The 19,658-nt window shown below is 35.1% G+C and overlaps 1 protein-coding gene across 1 annotated transcript in view; it reads left to right on the top strand.

The window, feature by feature from the left end:
• The first annotated feature begins 170 nt into the window (after positions 1 to 170).
• The window catches only part of RPS6KA6 (ribosomal protein S6 kinase, 90kDa, polypeptide 6), a 137,390-nt gene continuing 117,902 nt past the window's right edge, over positions 171 to 19,658 (top strand). The window contains exons 1-3 of the mRNA XM_011952933.1: positions 171 to 274; positions 762 to 873; positions 1,472 to 1,581. Coding sequence (XP_011808323.1) covers positions 1,501 to 1,581 — 81 coding nt within the window. The 5' untranslated portion in view covers positions 171 to 274; positions 762 to 873; positions 1,472 to 1,500. The remainder of the gene's footprint in view (positions 275 to 761; positions 874 to 1,471; positions 1,582 to 19,658) is intronic.

Below are 19,658 nucleotides of genomic sequence, written 5' to 3'. Positions count from 1 at the left end.
GCATGCGGAGTGAGTGCAGCCTGGGCCCGGGCTCGGCCTTGGGCGGAGCGCCTGCCTGGCGGGCCACGCCAGAGTTGTTGTGACTAAGTTTCTTCACTTTCCGACCCGAAGGGGAACTGGGGGACTGGCGGGGTGCTGTGCCTGACTCCGCGCGTCCCGTTTTCTCCGCCGCGCCTAGTTTGCTGGCTGGGAACATTTTGGGGGACAGCTGCGGACTCCAGCTCGCTGTTGAACCCCGGGCGCTTTATGAACCCAGTGCAACAAACACACCAAGGTGACTAAGTAACTCTGGGGACATTTGCACATAGGCACAAGTGTTCCCTGGTAACAGCTTTCTCGTTTCTCTGTGGCTTGTTATGGTTCCTTGTAATGACCCAAGTCGAGATACACTGGCAACCTATCTCCAGTTGCCAGGTTTCAGGTGATGTTCTACTGCTTCCTCTCAGGTCCCCTTGATTCTACTGCACTCTTGCTCCGCCCCTTCTCCTTTCCACAACCGCTGTCCCCGCCCCGTTGGTCTGTAAAAGAAGACGCAAAGTAAACCTCAACCCTTATACATAAGTCTAATCTTTGGTAAGACTTAGCGAGGTTCAACCAAAATACTTTGGTTCACCTCTCTTCCCACTGTTCTTACCTCTGAAACTGTTCTGGTTGGGCTTTGGTCAGCTGTGCAGTGAGAACCTAGATGTACACAGGTGCTTTGTTTTTATTGTTATAAAAGCGGGCAGCATTTAAACACAAAAACGTGTCTTTTGTGATAGAAAGTTGGATCCTTTTCTGATAACTTAATCGACTGCGTACTACTCCAGTAGAGGCCACCATACACCTCCTAAAAATAGTTGGTGAAATTGATTCACAGTAGGATATTTTGAGGTAAGACTCTCAATCCTCGACATCTAAAGGGTGCAACTTTTCTTCAAGTACTTGGTCCATTAAAAAAAAAAATACACATTTGGCTGTTGTATGATTATCTTGTTTTTTTTTCTTTAAATTTTTTTGTTGTTTATCAACTAAACTGGGGTTAAGATTACATGCTAGAATAGCATGTGGTAAGGAATGTAGTGGAAATAGATTCAGAAATACCCTAAATCTGAACCCTCTATACTTATAGGAAATATTTTACTAGTAAACCAAGCAATTCCAATATACATTTTAATATTTTACATCTCGTAAGAACAAGATAAATGAATAGGTGTTCCTTTCTTGTTGAAATGTGGGAATGCTAACTGCACAATTGTCTAGCAAGTCTATTGAAGGGGAGAGGAACTTTGTTTTATTCATGTATGTAACTTACAGAACTTATAGTCATAGGCATTTAGTTTATTAAAAACGATTAAATGTTTTGCCCTATAAGGATGGGATGGGAGGTGGGAAGCCTTTTGCATGCCTACTATTTTATTATTTCTGTTAACTTTGAATGTAGTATGTTTTAAATTGTAATTACCACATATGGTTTTTTTATTGTTTGCAGTATGTTTTAGGTATTGTAGAGATTTAACAATGGGTCTCTCTACCTCAGCAATTTGGAAAAATACTCGAGTGGAAATTGTTAATCCCTATGAAGTAAAACGAAAGGTGAAGGTAATGTGGTGAAGATAGTATTTCTGCCTTCTTTCTCTAAAACAGTTATGATTGGTTAGATTTAACCCTGCAAGTTACTTAATAAAAAATATTCTAGGTGAAAACTAAATGCTACATTTGAACAGACCCACTTAGTACTTAGAAGAGTTTGTTTGTTTTTAATGATATTCTTTTGATAAGAAGTAAACAAGTTTACTTTTGATAATTTATATTTATTTTAATTACAAATTTGTTGATGTTGGCTTTAGAAATGCTAATTTTGAGTACAAGCTCTACAACCCTCAATCGTGATAATTTTAGGACTAAGAGTGTTTTTGTTGTAGAATATATATTTTTAAAATGTGCTAGAATCCTTAAAGAAAATGTAGGTAAGAATCTGTTAACTTTAATGTCAAAAGAAATAATTTCCGTCCATTTCTGTGTGTGTTGAATCTGGTAAGATTGAAGATTATAGACAATACCATATATTTTGGAGTCTTTTTGTATCTTTTACCTGTCTTGCTTGCATGGACAGTTGTTAACCTTTGAATTACCATTCAGAAGTGTGTAAATTGGTTGTTTGAGACTCTTAACATGTTTTCCCACAGGAAAAACTTATCAAGGGTACTTACATTTTTAGATCAGTACACAATAGCGAGGTATAATGATGCCGAGCCTAACCACTGTTTGTAAAATTGTTCTATGGTGAAATGTGTCAGGTTTCAACCAATAATTAGCTTGGTCCCAGTGAGAGGAGGAGAATGGGCCTGAGAAGGGGAAAACTGGGATCTTTTGGTTTCTGAAGAGAGTTCTTAGAAGAGGGGAAATAGGGTAAGCAAGAAACTGGTTGTGAGAGCTCTTGCAGGGACTGTCTCAATCAGGTCTACTGGGAATAGGAACTTCAAAGGGCATCACCCCTCACGCAGTCAAAATTTTAGCTTTTGATTGGATTCTGTCAGGATCAAGAAAGAGATTTTACTTGAGATGGGATGGGTCATTCCTGGGCAAGGATCATAAAGAACAACCTATTTGACTGATGTGAACTTTTCATGATTTAATGCCATGCATGTTACAGTTTGTTCACTTAGTTGTTTTGTGGTGAGGAACCAAGTGCTTCCTTATCGAGTTGATTATAGAATTTTCACATTTCATGTCATAGTAAACATCTAGTACTTTTATATTATTTCTTTAGCAATGCTATTTTTGTTTAAGCAAGTTAGGTTTTATTTATTTATTTATTTATTTTTCAAGTCAGGGTCTTTCTGTGTCATTGTCCATTGTCCAGGCTGGCCTCGAACTCCTGGACTCAAACAATTCTCATGTCCCAGGTTCTCGAGTAGCTGGGACTGCAGGTGCTCAGAACCATGCCTGTCTAAGCAAATTAGTTTTGAGAGTATGTAGTTTACTGGTAAAACCAATTTGGGAAAAACTTCTAGTTTTAATTAATTCTCATGAGACCCTATAGTAATAGAGGAAAGAACAGCTTTGAAGGCAGGTAAATCTGAGTTTTTGTCTGAGCTCCATGCCATACTCATGGTGTGACACAATCCACGTTACCTAACTTTTCTGAACCTCACTTTTTTTTATCTATAAGTTGGAGAAAAAACCATCTTCAAGAGTTGTTTTGTAAAGAAAATTCAGTGCTGGGTTTAATAAACTTAGCAAGATGTTTTGCACATAGTCTCTAGTACACAATAGTTCCTTCTCTTTTCCCACAGCCATCATGCCTCTTTCCATGCCCCTAAACTCTGAACTATTGTTATCTATGTTAAAATCCTGGGATTCAGATAACCATGGCCATAACTTTCCGTTTCGTAAGCAGTTTTTCTTAAGAACCCTTCCTAAATTTGATCATTTCATCTAAGTATAGTGGTGCTCTCACTGTTAATGTTTGTAATCACAGATAGGGTGATCCAGGGATTAAATACAAAGTTATATTTAGAAACACTGGAAGGATAAGAAGAGACAGATAATTTCATTTATTATATCTGGCTGATGAGGTGTTTCATTGAAATTTTTAATATTTTTAAAAATTCTGAACTCTTGTCATGGTAGGAATTGTTTCAATTCATAAAGCATTTATTGAGTACAAGGCAGTGCTGTACATAGTGCTGTAATATGAAATGCTTACCCTACCCCCACAGGTTTACATTCAGGTAGTTAGACAGGCATGTATGGAAATTGTTGTTGTAGAAGGCACAAGATTATCAACAATGGGGTGGTGGTGGTTTAGGAATGGATCTGGTAAACCTTTGTGAAGGAGGTGGAATTTGAGCAGGGCATTAGAAAGTGGTAATATTTTCACAGACAGATGAAAGGAGCATATTTCACGTGGATGGGGACAATATAAGAAAAGGCATGGAAATGTTCTGAAGGAAGGAAGAGTCTGATGCTGTTATAAGTCTGTGATGTGGGAGAGGGGATATGGTGAGAGATAAGATAAGGAATGTATTAAAGGTAGGCTAGGCCCAGGTTGAATGGGACTTTTTAACCAAGTTTAAGGGTTCAATTTTATCTCATAAATAGGAGTCACTGAAGGTTTTTGAGAACATGAGTGACATTAGATTTGTGCTTTGAAAAATAATTGATGGTGGTGAAGAATGGGGGAGATACGGAAGGTGGGGAATTCCAGCTAGGAGGCTATTGTGTTAGTGGAAGTAGTAATGAGATTTTTGGACTGGCACAGAAAGGGTAGAAAAGAGATGACTAATGGGAGAGACTTGGCAGAGGTAGAATAGTTACAATTTGGTAAATGATTGGATGTTGGAGAGTAAGAAGAAATAACTAACAACTGAGATTAGAAGTGTCCTGGTAGGAATTAATTCAATATAACAGGTATTTAATGCATACCTGCCAATATAAGTCTCTATATTAGCCACTAGACTAATACAAAAATCAATAGATCTTTGTAGTGTAGGGAGATAGAAAGCTGAAATGAACTCTCCCCTTTCTAATATTGTATTGAATAATAGCACTCCACTCTGAAGATTTCTGATCGTGCTTAGAATGCTTAAATTCTTTACTACCGAAGGTGAATATGCTTATTACTAGCTAAAACATTTTTTAATTCTTTTTAAATGGGCCTTAGGTCTGTAATTCTTGTTTCACCAATGTTCATCTTAAATAGTCAGCAGCCGTGAGTACAGAGTCTTATTCTGAAAATAGTGACCAGTACTTATTTCTGGAATGTGGAAAGAGAGCAGGGACATCTGTATTTTTTGTATGCTTTCACCAGGTTTATTTGGAATAGACAAGCAGAGAGGAGTCAGAGGACAGTGGCCCCTCCCAGCCATAGGTGCCTTCTCAGTTCCTCCAATTCAATCTTTCTTTAAACCAGTCTGATCTGGAAATATTCAGGTCAGTTCCTCGGGGCAGGGCCTCTATATTTCCCTACCTTGATTAGTTCATCAAGAGAGCTAATCATTACCTCTGTGTTCCATAATAAGACCTACTGATAGTGTAGTTGCTTTTCTGGGCCATATTGTTTTAGTACCTACTCTCTCATCTAGAATTTTGATGAGGAAATGCAAGATTTTTTTCCCTTCCTGTAATTTCTTTCTTGGTGCCACCATTGTATGTAGCAGCACTTCTTAAGATGTGGTAAGCACTGGGAATCTTGAGGTATAAGCCTTTCAGTACTTTGTCAGATTTTGCTATGCAATGTTTATTCATTTATGTTATTTCCAAGTATTATTTACTGTTCCTGCCGATAATTTTTTTTTTGTGTGTATTTTCTTTATTTTTGTTTGTTTTTAGGTGGGAAAGGAGTTGAATGGGAGAGAGATTTAGAGAGCTGAGCTAAATCTGGCTTTTGCAGATAAGAGATGTTTTCTAAATTGCCCTGGGAGACATTCTATAACTGATTTCACTGCTAGATTTTAATCTGTATCTCTACATTAGAAGCAGGTCCTGCTGTAATTTTGTGTGCACGTGTGTGTGTGCATGTGTGTGTGTGAGAGAGAGAGAGGGGGGAAGAGAAGAGACAGAGAAAGAGGGAGGGTGGAGTAGAGTGCATGTGTGTTACTTGTCATTTGCTTCATTTCACCAAGTATTTGAGATAGTATATGGGAAATATAATCTGATAACTATTTTGATATTGAGGATGAGGGAAAACAAAGTAGGAGATATATGAAAAGGCTGGAGGGTAGGGAGTGAAGGATAAAATAGAGCACAAATAAGCAGGCTGTCTACGACATGTTTAAAATATAGTTGAATTATAAATTTGACCTTGAGTTTCATTAGCTGGTTTTTCTCAACTCTGGCTGTGTATTATGTTTACCTGGGAGTTTAAAAAAATTATCCATGCCAGTGTTCCACTCAGAGATTCACATTTAACTAATCTGGATTCCCCAGATACACAGCCAGGGTTAAAAACCACAGCTCTAGGCCAAAATAAAAAGAGAAATAGTCACATAGTTGTCACTATTCAATAGGAAAACAAAATAATATTAATTTTTAAGCTAGCAATTAGCTCTACAGTAAATTATCTGTGAATTGTGATATTTTTCTGTGTGTTTTAAGATATGACTGGAGCCAAATGGGGTTGTTTGAACTGTCGTGTATGTTCTTGCTGTTTAGTTTTGAGGACTTTGCTTTTCCAGTAGCATTAAAAACAAAATTTTAGCACCGTAGCTAATTTTCATATAGTTCGGCCATAAAACTAAGAGGTTAAATTACTTGTTCATCCATTTTACTAGCTAAGTAAGGAGATAGTGACTGTTTTGAATGACAAATATCCCATTACATCTCTAACAAACAATTTCAAAACCCGTGGGTAATTATTACTGTGGATCCCTCTGCCTCTCCTGTAAAGTGATTAAAGACAAACTTTAAGAGGAAATATAGCAATTTAAATACCCAATACAAATTTTTTTAACCTGAAAAAATGTTGGAATCCATTCCATTTAAAGGTATCGAATCTTAAGGGAGAAAGAGATATAGCATTTATTGAGCATGAACTATGTACCAGCTAGTACTAGATGCATCATAGATTATCTCAGTTTTATTCACTCTTCAAAACATCTTGGTAAGACAGTTGTGTCTTTTTAACAGAATAGAAAGATACGTGCAAGTTAGTGGGAAGTATGTCTGGAATTTGAAACTAGATTATTTTAAATTCATGCTTTTTCCTCTATACATTGCTATCTCCCCACTAAGGACGATATTGAAAATAAGGAGAGAATATAGGTAAGTTGTTAGCAACCATATTAGATCAGCAGTCAGATGTGCTGATTTAATAGCCATGCTTGTCTATTTAAGTTAAATAAATGTCAACAAAATCCCAGCAAATCTGTTTTTTTTGTTTTGTTTTGTAAACAGACAAGCGTATTCTAAAATGTATATGTAAAAGTACAAGACCTAGAAACCCTGAAACAGTTTTGAAAAAGAAGAATAAAATAAGGAATTACTCTATTGGATATTAAGTTTTACTATGTAACTATAATAAAGACAATGTGGTATGGGTGGAAGAATAGATGCATAGATCAGTAGACCAGAAGAGAGTACACAGAAATAGAGCCACACAAATACACTCAACTGAATTTTGAGAAAAAATGCAAAAACTAAAAAAATAAAGATCAAGATCAATTTTTAAAATCTAAGGAAATTTTAGGGGGAAATTTGCTACCTTTTTCAAAAAAGCAGAAATTAAAATTTACACTTTCTTTCTGAAGATTCTGGGGGAAATTATTACATAAAACATTTTTGCTATTTTCAATTACTACAGTTGAAGCTAGTCATTAAGGCATAAGTGAAAATGGAACATGAATTATCCTAAAAATCATAAGCTTGATGAGAGTTGAGGTATAGGGATTTATTACTCTACTTAAAGGATCAGAGTGGACAAAACTTCAGAAAACAAAGGAGAAAAATGTCATATGAGGGGAAATGTGGACTGAATGTTAGGTTTCAAATGACTTTTAGTTTTTCTTAAATACAGCATCATGAGAGGGGTTTGGTGTATGTGTTAAAGAAATTGTACTAATTGAGAATAGTCAAAATTCAAAATTAAGGGAAATAGATAAACCATTAGGTCTGATTTGATAAAAAATATTTTGCATTCCTGATTGTTCACCTGGACTAGATGCTGTGATAAATGAATGCTGTTGGAAACAATTCCATTTCAAACTTACATGGGCATATACAGAAAACCATATGTTGATTATAGAGACATATACAAGAATGACAGAACATATGTAAAATAATTTGTATATGATTTTGTACTTTATTTTACAGATGGAGAAGAGTAACTCTAGACCTGGCACAATCATAAAACATTTATTGTGTTTATCATGTGTAGAGCAATTATGTTGGAATAAGTGAATACTTATAGAATCTCTTAAGGGAGGTCAGTCAATACTGATTTTCAAAAAAGACTTGGTCATTCAGCAACTTCATATCTATAAACAATATTCATTTGATTTTATTTGGTCTTTATTCATGATATTGTATGTATCATTAGTTCTTTTTTATTGCTGTGCACTATTCTGTTATGTGAATGTACCACAGTTTATTTGTTCATTAATAAGTTGAAGGACATTTGGATTTGGGTTGTTACCAGTGTTTGGTGGTTATGAATAAAGCCGTTATACACATTTGTGTGAAAATTTCAGTTTGGACATAACTTTTCACTTATATTGGGTAAACACTTACGAGTGAGGTTGCTGTATGAGAATTCCAGCTGCTCTGAATATTTGTCAGCACTTAGTGTTGTCAGATTAAGTGAAAAAAATTGGCTATTCTAATTGGAGTGTAGGGGTATCTAGTTGTGATTTTAACTTGCATTTCCCTAATGACACATGTTGCTAAGCATATTTTCATATGTTTATTTGCCATCCATATATATTCTCTGATGAGTTGTCTTTTCAAAATTTTTGAAATTGTTCAAGTTGAGTTGTTTTCTTATTATTGAATTTTGAGAATTCTTTATATTCCAAATGCAAGTCCTTTATTAGATATCGATTTCCAAATATTTTTCCCATTCTGTGGTCTGTCTTTTCATTCTCTTAACAAAGAGTCAAGGTTTTTCATCTTAGCAAAGTCCAGTTTATCAGTTTTTTTTTCTTTTATAAGTTGTGTTTTTGGTGTTGTATCTAAGAAATCCTAGCCTAATCCAAAGTTACAGAAATTTTCCCTTCAGTTTTCTTCTAGAAGTTTTTTAGTTATATGTCTTAATTTAGGTGTTTGATCCATTTCTAGTTAATTTTTGAATATGGTGGGTAGTGTGGTAGAAGTCTACTTTTTCCCACAGGTATGTCCAGTTGCTCTGCCACCATTTGTTGAAAAGACTACCTGTTCTCCTTTGAATTGCCTTTGTACTATATCAAAAATCATTTTGTCACATATGTGTAGTTTTCATAGTAATTTTAATGAATTAGTCCTGTGGAACTTAAGAATTGCACTTACTGAGCATAGATATATGGTGTTAATAAAATAAATTAACAAAATTAGTTAATAAAATTCTTAAGGTTGTTTCTGTATCGAGTTTAGTGAAATAATCTTTATTAAAAAACGAAATAATTTCTGTGGTATATTTTCTTTGCAGTCATTAATTTTCAAAACATTAAGTGACTGTTCTTAGACCCTTTTATAGACGAGCAAACCTAATAGTGCTGGAAGTTTTGTGTGAACTTTCTCATTCTGCAGTGATACTTCTCTGTTTATCTCCTCCCCCATATCTGTACATTACCCCTAACATTTTTTATGTAGCAGTTTGTGACCTGTTAGTTGCTTAGTACTAGACATGAGAGCTACAAGACTGAATAAGCTTCAGTTCATATTCTAGAAACTATCTATTTGCCAAGAAAATGGGAGCCTGGATTGTTGGAACTTTGTTAACCATCATTAACATAGATTTAATTTTGCTGTTTTTAAATAAAATTATTTTGGCTTGGCATGGTGGCTCATGCCTGTATTTCCAGCTCTTTGGGAGGCAACATGAGAGGAATACTTGAGCCCAGGAGTTTGAGACCAGCCTGGGCAACATAGTGAGACCCTGTCTCTAAAAAGAATAAAAAATCAGCTGAGTGTGGTAGCACATGCCTGTGGTCCCAGCTACTTGCGGAGCTGAGGTGGGAGGATCACTTGAGCCTGGGAAGTCAAGGCTGCTGTGAGCCATGACTAGGCCACTGCACTCCAGCCTGGGTCACAGAGCGAGACCTTGTCTCAAAAACAATTTATTTTACTTTTTAAAATTGACGAATAGTAGTTGCATATTCCTTTTGGTTTTAAGAAGAGAATGACATTCGTTCTTTGAGAAACATTTTTAAACTACTTTCTTTAACCTTGGTTAATGATACTAAGTGCCTCATGCCTTCCTACGTGAAAGAGGAAATATGAGAATAACGTAGGTTGGGTTTGTATTGAGAATATTGTGCTAATTAAGTTGATTGTTAAACTTTAAGGAAATATAAACAGTTGGTTAGCCATCTCAGATTCTTTAGAAATTCGGAATAGCATAGAGAATAAGAACTGGTTCCCTAGAGCTAGAATGCTTGAGTTTAAATTCTGGCTGTTTATTTATTTACTGTGTGACCTTGGACAAGTTACTTCTCTGTACTTTACTTGGTCGCTCTATCTGTAAAATGGGGATAACAGTAGCATATAATATATGTAAAGCACTTAGAAGAGTGTCTTTTCCATTGTAAGTACTCAGTAAATGTTATTATTTTTAAATTTATCACATCTGCAACCTGAGTTATTGAAGATTAACAGGCTTGGAAGTTAAAAAAAAATCAACTATTGTATAATGATATTTAAGTATCATATCTAATTATGCAGTTATTAGAATTTCTTCTTATTTAAAGGTATTTATATACAAATACACATTTCTCCTTTTTGACCATCTGCTTCTACATGTGGCTTGAGTTTTGAAACATTTTATTCTTCCTTGATTAGCTGTAGTAAGGCTGCTTTTTCTTTTTTGTGTTCATTTCTCAAGAGGATGGTACTGCTTTTACTGAGCTTATATTTTCTGTATTCACTGCGCTTCTGTTTTCTGTAGTCTATTGACTTGTGATTTTCTCTGAGTAGTTTTTTGACAGCAAACATTTATTAATGGAAAAAACCCCACACATATCAGGTAGAATTTGACCTCAAGCTAAGGTTGTGTAATAGCTGTCTATTTTTGACCTTCTTCCACATAGAAACCCATTTTAGATTTTAAATTTTTTCCTTTATTCTCCATTGTTTATGAAGTGATGAAAGAATAGAGTAATATGGTGTAGGATGTTTAGGAACTGTGACTCACTGGGACAAACGAGTTGCTTTATCCTGTTACTAGCTTGCTGTGTGTTTTTAGGTAAATGTTAATTAATCAGTTCTTCACATATAAAATGGGAATTAACATGTTTATGATTGTTTTGAGAAGTAACACAATTGTACTTTGTATGTAATGTTTGTCAAGAATAATAAAGTTATTTTTCCTTTCAAAAAATAACTAAAGATTTAGGTTTTCTAGACAAAGTACTTCTTTAACCCTGATATATAACTCAGTAGACAATTTAAACTTAATTCATACCCCAAAGGTAGTATTTTAATGTGATTATATAGACTTCATATCTTGAAGAGGTTACAACAGTGAGAATTACTACCTCAGAATGTCATGTGTGTATGTAGGTTGTATATATATGGGACTTCATTTATACCACATGAATACTTATATTTTTGGAAAGTAAACTTCCCAAATTCATGTGTTGTAGCCCATATGAGACTGGCCAGACAGCCAGTGCCTTTACATTGGGAACACTTTAGAGCTATTCAAAACCAATAAAGTCATTAGCTCTGATTTCAACTAAGCAGAGTAAACAAATTCCTGCCTGAATAGAAACCAGGGAGCTGCTTTTCTGTCATTGAAACAAGGTTGTAAAAACTCAGATGTTCTGGAAATACCTTCTAATGTTTATGTAATATTGATGTACTTAGTTTAACTCAGTAGTAACAGTAGTTACTCAGTGACTCAGTAGTAACTCAGTAGTAATAGTAGTAGTACAACTAATATTTTTTAAAAATAGTCCTTTTTTAAAAGCATGATGATAATTGGATTTGTTTTAATTGGTTCTAAATATTATTTTGCATGCACTCACCAAATTATGATTAAATATGTATAAAGTGTTGTGTTACTAGATAGGGTTCATTTGGTTATTACTCTCAATTTCTGTCTTCATAACTGAAAACTAATTAACTGTGTATCTACCCATTTTTCCATAATGCACGAAGAAATGTCTGAACTGAAGGACAGTATATTATGTCACAAATACCAACAAATTTAGCCTTATAGAAAGATTTTTAAAAATATTTTGGTTGTTAATGTTTTAATTCCATACTCCTGTGGCATTATTCACAGATTCACTAATAGATCTTTCCCACCCTTTTGCTTTTCTAAAATATAATACCTGATTTCCTCCTACTCAAATAAGCTGTCAAGAAAGTAGAGCCTCGATATGTATGGCAGTTCAGTTTGTGCCATATTCTTGCTTTGCATAACTCCCCTTACTCTTGGCTGTGTAATAGCTAGCATATAAATGCTATGTAAATAGCTGTTAATAGAGATAATATTATTACTATGTAATATCTAGCAATATAAATGCCGTTTAAATAGCTGTTAGTCGAGATAATTTAAAATATAGAGGAAGAGATATAACAGATAAATAACAGAGAGAATTTAAAGTGTAGAGGAGGATGTGTATAGTTATATGCAAATGCTACATCATTTTATATACAAAACTTGAGCATCTGTGGATTTTGGCATCCACGAGAGGTCTTGGAACCAATGTCCCATGGATACTGAGGTTCATAATGTGATTGCCATGCAAGATATGAAATACAAAGAATTTCTAAGTTTTTTTTTCTTGAAAACAATTTTATGACTAACCCAAACAATATATTTCAATGTGATTTTGAAAAAGCTGAATTCCTCTTTGCTGTTAGCATTTAAGAGTCAGAAATGAGAAGTAAAATGACTTACTGTAACTTCTTCATGAAATTATGTTTTAAAGTTGGTTTTAAACATTTTTAGTAAGAAAACTAATAAAAATCTAAGGAAAAATAGTGGCCTTTACTTATTATTGAAGTTATTTTATAAATTTTATTCATTTAGATCCCAGATTTTAGTCATTTCATTTTGTAACTATTTTTCCAGTGTCTATTATGTTCCAGATATTATGCTAGGTACTGGGGTAACCAAGAGTAATATGATGTGATCCCTTTCCTCCAGGAGTTTACAGTCTGATAGAGAGATGGAACAGATACTTAACAAGCAACACAGTGTTTACTGATAGAAGTCTGCGTAGGGTAAGGTGGAAGGAAAAAGGGAAAGTGTAACGTGAGTCTTGATAAAGATGAATTGACATTCAAAAGCACAGGTAATTCAAAATGGCAAATACTCCAAATATCATTCATATTTAACTCTGGACTTGGTTTTATGCCTAATTTGAACATGGATATGTTTTATCAGCTAATACTTTTACAACAGAGCCTCATGATTGCATTTAAATGCTTGACTAAAGTAATCGCTCGGAGGCTGTATACTCTTGTCCCATTCTGAGACTCTTACAAAAAAGACATCTCTTTTAAATTGATTTGAAACAGAATTGCCCTTCCTTAAGTCCCCCCCTGAAGCAGTGACAATAATTAGGTGGGTATATTTCAAACCTTTTGAGGTACAAACTACAGGAATATTGTATAATGAGAAAGCCAGAAAGGATCAAAGTAGATCATTTAAAATGATTATTGTAGTTGTCATCGGATTTCTCATAAGCAGTATGTTGACAATATAATTTAAAAGTTCGAAAAGATTAAAGTGTTTTGGGGAAATGACCATAGATATTAATAAACCTTTGAAAATATTTGGTAGTATAAAAGACAGAGTACAAATTAAAATTCGCCTGGTGAATCCAAAAAAACAAACCAACTAAGTCTTATTTTTGGAAATGTCTTGATTAAAAGACTGTTAGGTAAATTGATAAAGTGTGTTATAGTAAAAATATACAAAGATACTTTTTTATTTCTCTCCAATTTGTGTTTCTTAAAGCAAGGAGTATGTTCATGAATATGTATATACCTTTATGGGTTGGTTTGGTAGATTCATTTCACGTTGACCAAAAGTGATTCTATCATAATTTTAAAAGTGATCTTTCCACAACGGTATGACATGTCAAAACTAAACTAGGGCTGGGCACTGTGGCTCATGACTGTAATCCCTGTGCTTTGGGAAGCTGGGGCAGGAGGATTATTTGAGCCTAGGAGTTCGAGGTTACAATGAACTGTGTTCACACTGCCCCTGCACTGCAGCCTGGGGTGACAAAGCGACATCCTATCTCAAAAAATAAATAAATGAAATAAAAAACTAAAACTATTGAGTCAATACTATTATGATAATGATATGGCAGTAAGTTTTGATTCACAAATTTATTATTCTCTATACAGGGAGCATTATTCACCTCTGATGACTTATTAGCTAAAATGTTTTTATATATTTTTTTCTGTGTTCTGTTTTTGTCAGAAAAACATTCCCCCATCAGGCATTTATTGAGCACGTGTCAGACACTGTGCCAGCTGCTTTAGGAACATTGTATGAATCCTGACAATCCTAGGTTGCTTATTTTACAGATGAAGAAATCGCAACTAAGAAAGCTTAATAAACTTTTCAAAGGCAGTAAAAGTAGAGCTTTAGAGTTTGAATCTTGGTCTACTTGACACTGAAGAATTGCTGTTTTCATGACATACTATGCCTGCCTAATGAATGAAACACAGCATCATTCCTCAAGGAGCTTTAAGTCTAGATGCACATGACAAGAAATTTACCTGATACGGTGTATTACTAATCTTATTTTTAGCATTACAATTTTAAATTGTCATATATGTAAATACATATATATGAAACAAAATTTACCATCTTAACCATTTCAAAGAATACAGTTCAAAAATGTTGAGTACATTCACATTATTGTGCAGTACTCTTTTTATCTTGCAAAACTGGAACTCTTTACACGTTACACAAAAGCTTTCCATTCTCCCCTTTCTGCCAGCCCTAGCAACCACCTTTCTACTTTCCATCTCTATGAATTTGACTATTCTAGATACCGTATATAAATGGAATCATATAGTATTTGTCATTTTATGACTGGCTTATTTCAATTCATATAATATCATCATGGTTCATGTTTCAGCCTGCGTCAGAATTTCATTTCTTTTTAAGGTCGAATGATATTCCATTGTATGTATATACCACATTTTGTTTTAACTTACCATCTGTTGATAAATACTTGGGTTGCTTTTACCTTTTGGCTATTTGTAAATAATGCTGCTATGAACATAGGTGTACAAATATCTTTTTGAGACCCTGCTTTTGATGTCTTGGTTCTATACACAGAAGTGGGATTGCTAGGTCATATAGTAATTCTATTTTAAATTTTTAAGGAATTTCTATACTGGTTTTCATAGCAGCTATACCATTTTATGTTGTCACCAACAGTGTACAGAGGTTCCAATTTATCCACATCCTTATGTATGGTGGAATTATTTTGAAAAAGTAAATTCCAAGATATATTCTGCATTTAGTTTGCATTTCATCTTTCATGGCAACAAAGCCATGCTGTTGATAATTCATGTTGAGAGAGTTAGTTCTTAAGATATTGAGATATCCCTGATTGTTAAAGGAATATGAAGTTATGTTCTTGTGGTGATTCCTCAAGGATCTAGGACCAGAAATAGCATTTGACCTAGCAATCCCATTACTGGGTAAATACCCAAAGCATTATAAATCATTCTATAAAGACACATGCACATGAATGTTTATTGCAGCACTATTTATTGCAGCACTATATGTAAACACTATATATAAATACACATGTTTGTTGCAGCACTATTTATTGCAGCAAACACTTGGAACTAACCTAAATGCCCATCAATGATAGACTGGATAAAGAAAATGTGGCATATACACACCATGAAATACTATGCAGACATAAAAAGAATGAGTTAATGTCCTTTGCAGGGACATGGATGAAGGTGGAAACCATCATCCTTAGCAAACTAATACAGGGACAGAAAACCAAACACCGCATGTTCTCACTCATAAGTGGGAGTTGAACAATGAGAACACGTGGACACAGGGAGGGGAACATCACACACTGGGGTGTGTCGGGGGTTGGCGGTAAAAGGGCGGGGAGAACATTAGTACAAATACCTAATGCATGTGGGGCTTAAAACCTAGATGGTGAGTTGATAGGTGGAGCAAACTACCATGGCACATGTATACCTGTGTAACAAACCTGCATGTTCATCACGTGTATCCCAGAACTTAAAAAAAAAAAAAAAGAAATTATATTCTCTATACTGTACTTAAGTTAGTGATTGATTTTTCAGAAAGCAAGATTAAAGGACAAAAACAGAACTGTTCAATTTTAAGTTTATTAAAACAAATTAAAAATTTGGCCCCACTTAAATATTTGTCCTAGGTCACTTACTGGTGTATAGTTTATCATTTTATTTCTACCAGATGAGAACAAATATGTGAGTTTAATAAGAAAAGATCTGTTTTAAAACAATTAAACTGTAAAATATGTCTCTGGAAAGTCTGTTTCAGAGGAGAATTTTCTGTCATTGACACTTTTGATTGTATTAACTAGTGCTGCAAAAAATTACCATAAATTTAGCAGCTTTACCAAGACACATTTATTATCTCACAGTTTCTGTGGGTCAGGAATCTGGGCATAGCTCAACTAGATCCTCTGCTTAGGGCCTCACAAAGCTGTGATCAACACATGGGTCAGCTTGGTCCTCTGCTTAGATTCCCACAAAAATGTAATCAAGGTTTGAGCTGTTCTGCATTGTTATATAGAGGCTTGACTGGGGGAAGAATCTACTTTTACACTCCCTCAGGTTCTTGGTAGAGTTCCTTTCCTTGTGGTTGCAGGACTGAGGTCCCTGGCTTCTTGCTGAGTGTTGAGTGGAGGCTGCTTTCAACTCCTAGAGGCTGCCTGTAGTTCCTAGAGGATGGCCACAGTCCCTTGTTATGTGGACTTTCTCAACATGATCACTTAATTACTTCAATCAAGCCAGCAAGGAGAGCCTCTAGAGTCTTATATGACATAGTGTAACCGTATATGTAAAATCTCATTGCCTTTGCCATATTCTATTGGTTGGAATTCAGTGATAGGCCATGTTCACATTCAAGGAGATGGGGATTATAGAAGGGCGTAAACAGCAAGAGGTGAGGATCATGGGGACCCATCTTAGAGTGTCCAGCACATTGCTCAATTGGTAGGTTTCTTTCTCTGTTTTATTTTGTCCTGGGCTTAATATACAGGCATAGATTTTTTTTTTTTTTTTTTTGCCTTTGAGCTGGAGTCTCACTCTGTTGCCCAGGTTGGAATGCAGTGGCGTGATCTTGGCTCACTGCAACCTCCACCTCCCGGGTTCAAGCAATTCTCCTATTCTCCTGCCTGAGCCTCCCCAGTAGCTGGGATTACAAGTGCACACTGCCACACCTGGCTAATTTTTGCATTTTTAGTAGAGATGGGGTTTCACTATGTTGGCCAGGTTGGTCTCGAACTCCTGACCTCAGGTGATCCACCTGCCTCGGCCCCCCAAAGTGTTGGGATTACAGATGTGAGCCACTATGCCCGGCCAGATCTTTATTTTAGGTAGATATGGACCTACCTTTATGTTTAGCTCTAATTTACTTGTGTTATTTAAATAAAGTGAAAAAATTGAATAGAAGAACTCTTCTTTACAAAAGCTATCCGTGACTAATATGTAAATGTAAAGCTTATTTGAGAGGTACATTTTCTTTAGAATGTCATCTTAAGTATATTTTTAACATTAGGTACTAAATAACTATAGTGGTGTTTTTTTGTTGTTGTTTTTGTTTTTTGTTTTTTTTTTAGAAGGATTCTCACTGTGCCATCCAAGCTGGAGTGTTGTGTCACAATCTTGGCTCACTGAAACCTCCACCTCCTGGGTTCAAGCAGTTGTGCTTCAGTCTCCCATGTAGCTGGGATTACAGGCGTGTGCCACTGCGTACAGCTAATTTTTATATTTTTAGTAGAGATGGGTTTCACCATGTTGGCCGGGCTGATCTCGAACTCCTCATCTCGGGTGATCCACCTGCCTTAGTCTCCCAAAGTGCTGGGATTACAGACATGAGCCACTGTGCCTTCCCAATATTTTTTTTTAATAGGTTGATTTTGGAGATCCTGGAGAATACCTGAAAATATATAATCCGGTCAAATGTATTGTGGAAACTGCTGTCCTGTGTATGTTTTGTTAATCATTTACATCACCCATATTTATTCTCGCTTTCTGTCTAGTTCTTATTTGTGTATCTCTCTACTATCTTCTTCAGAAAGGTGTACCTCTCTACTTTATTCTTCAGAGGTGCACACAAATAAGGAAAAAGTAGATTTTATTCTAGTTAGATGTGGACCTACTTCTAAGTTTCAATATATCTTCCAGCACCAAGCTGTTAGCTCTGTTAAATTCCTCCTTTTGTGTAACACTAAGGAACAGGTTTATGTATCATAGATAACAGTAAACTCTTTTACTAAACTATATGTATTCATATGTTCACTATCCCATACCACCTCCAGTTCCAAGGATCTGAAAGGGATTTTTTTTTTTTTTTAATTTCTCAGTTCAGTTTTCCTTGATGAGTTGCTTTGGTCAATAGTAGCAAGAAAGCAATAGATTTGAACTGACCTATGTGATTTTCTGAGATCAGATGAGTACAGCAACTCAGTTTAGTATTTCTGTTTGTCCAGCATACTTGGAAGTGATTTAAGTCTTTTCTGATAAAATGTAAAAATAATTTTTAAAGTATTATTCTCTAAGCCCTGGTACGAGAGTCTGTTCACTCGGATTTTGAAATATGTGAGTAAACTATTACTACCTTTATTATTGCTGGTAAACATTCCAGAATCATATGTAGATTTTTTTCTTACCATTTGGCACTAAAGGGGAAAGCAGCATGTCTGCTTATCTTTTTAAATTACAAATTTTATTTTTGAAATAAAGATTTATCGTCCCAGAGAATTCAGAAATTATTTTTGTTTTTATATGGATGAAAATGATTTAAATTTTAGTAAATATCAATGAATATCCAGTGTGGTTCTCCGTAGGATGAATATTCTTATGCTGAAAACCTGGTACCTTGAGGGTAGATGAGATGGGAGTAATGGAGTGTTCTGTTTCTAAAGGCCGTTTCTGACTGAAATAATTTCCAGGATACAGTGATCTTCTTGACTCATTCACATTCATTTTATTTCTAGTTCCTTCAGACCCACAGCTTCATGATAAATTAGTCATAAGATGGTATGAATAGGAAGTAACCAGTAACTAAGGTAACAGAGGAAAGCAATATTTTTCTTTTTTTATGGAAAATCCTCTTTCTATGCATAATCCTTTTTTCTACGGATAATTCTGAAAGTCATTTTATGGCAAAAATTTAATTATCACGATTCTTTCTTAATATTGATTTCTGCACTGTTTTTCTGAATGCCCTTCTTCCTATATGCTTACGATGAATCTGTCACAGTTTTTTTTTTTTTTTAATCTCACATAATCTGTTTTGTTGAGCTAAGGTGGTAGATGGTGTTATCATTTAATGAAATGGGAAACCCTGAAGAAAGGGCAGATATGAAGCAGGGGTCAAGAATTCCTTTTTGTATTGGTTATTTTTGAGAGACATCTGAGATAAACATGTGGAAATGTCAAGTATGCAGTTGGATATATGGATCAGGAACTGAGAGTTAGTCACTGAGTAAACGTGAATCATGTTAGCAAATTAGCTGCCTGGGCAAAGAATGTGGAGTGGGATGAGAAGGTGATCCTAGTCCATTTCCTGAGGAATTACAGTGTTTCAAGGGTATTGAAAAAAAGCAGCAAAGGAAATTGGAGTAAAATAAAATGAGTATATGGTATTACAGAAGCTAAAGACTCAAATAGGAGAGTGGTCACCTGTGACATGCTGCAGACAGATAAAATAAGATAATGACTGATGGATCCGTTAGCAAAATAGACACCATTACTGACTTTATTGACCATTGCTGGTTTTCAATGGGATTTTTTTAGAATAAAGATGCTAGTTGAGTAAATAATGC

This window comes from Colobus angolensis, unplaced genomic scaffold (genome assembly GCF_000951035.1).
Source record: "Colobus angolensis palliatus isolate OR3802 unplaced genomic scaffold, Cang.pa_1.0 Scaffold351, whole genome shotgun sequence".
Taxonomy (NCBI): domain Eukaryota; kingdom Metazoa; phylum Chordata; class Mammalia; order Primates; family Cercopithecidae; genus Colobus; species Colobus angolensis.
The sequence above is the reverse complement of the archived record's forward strand: the minus strand, read 5'-3'. Positions and strand labels throughout refer to the sequence as shown.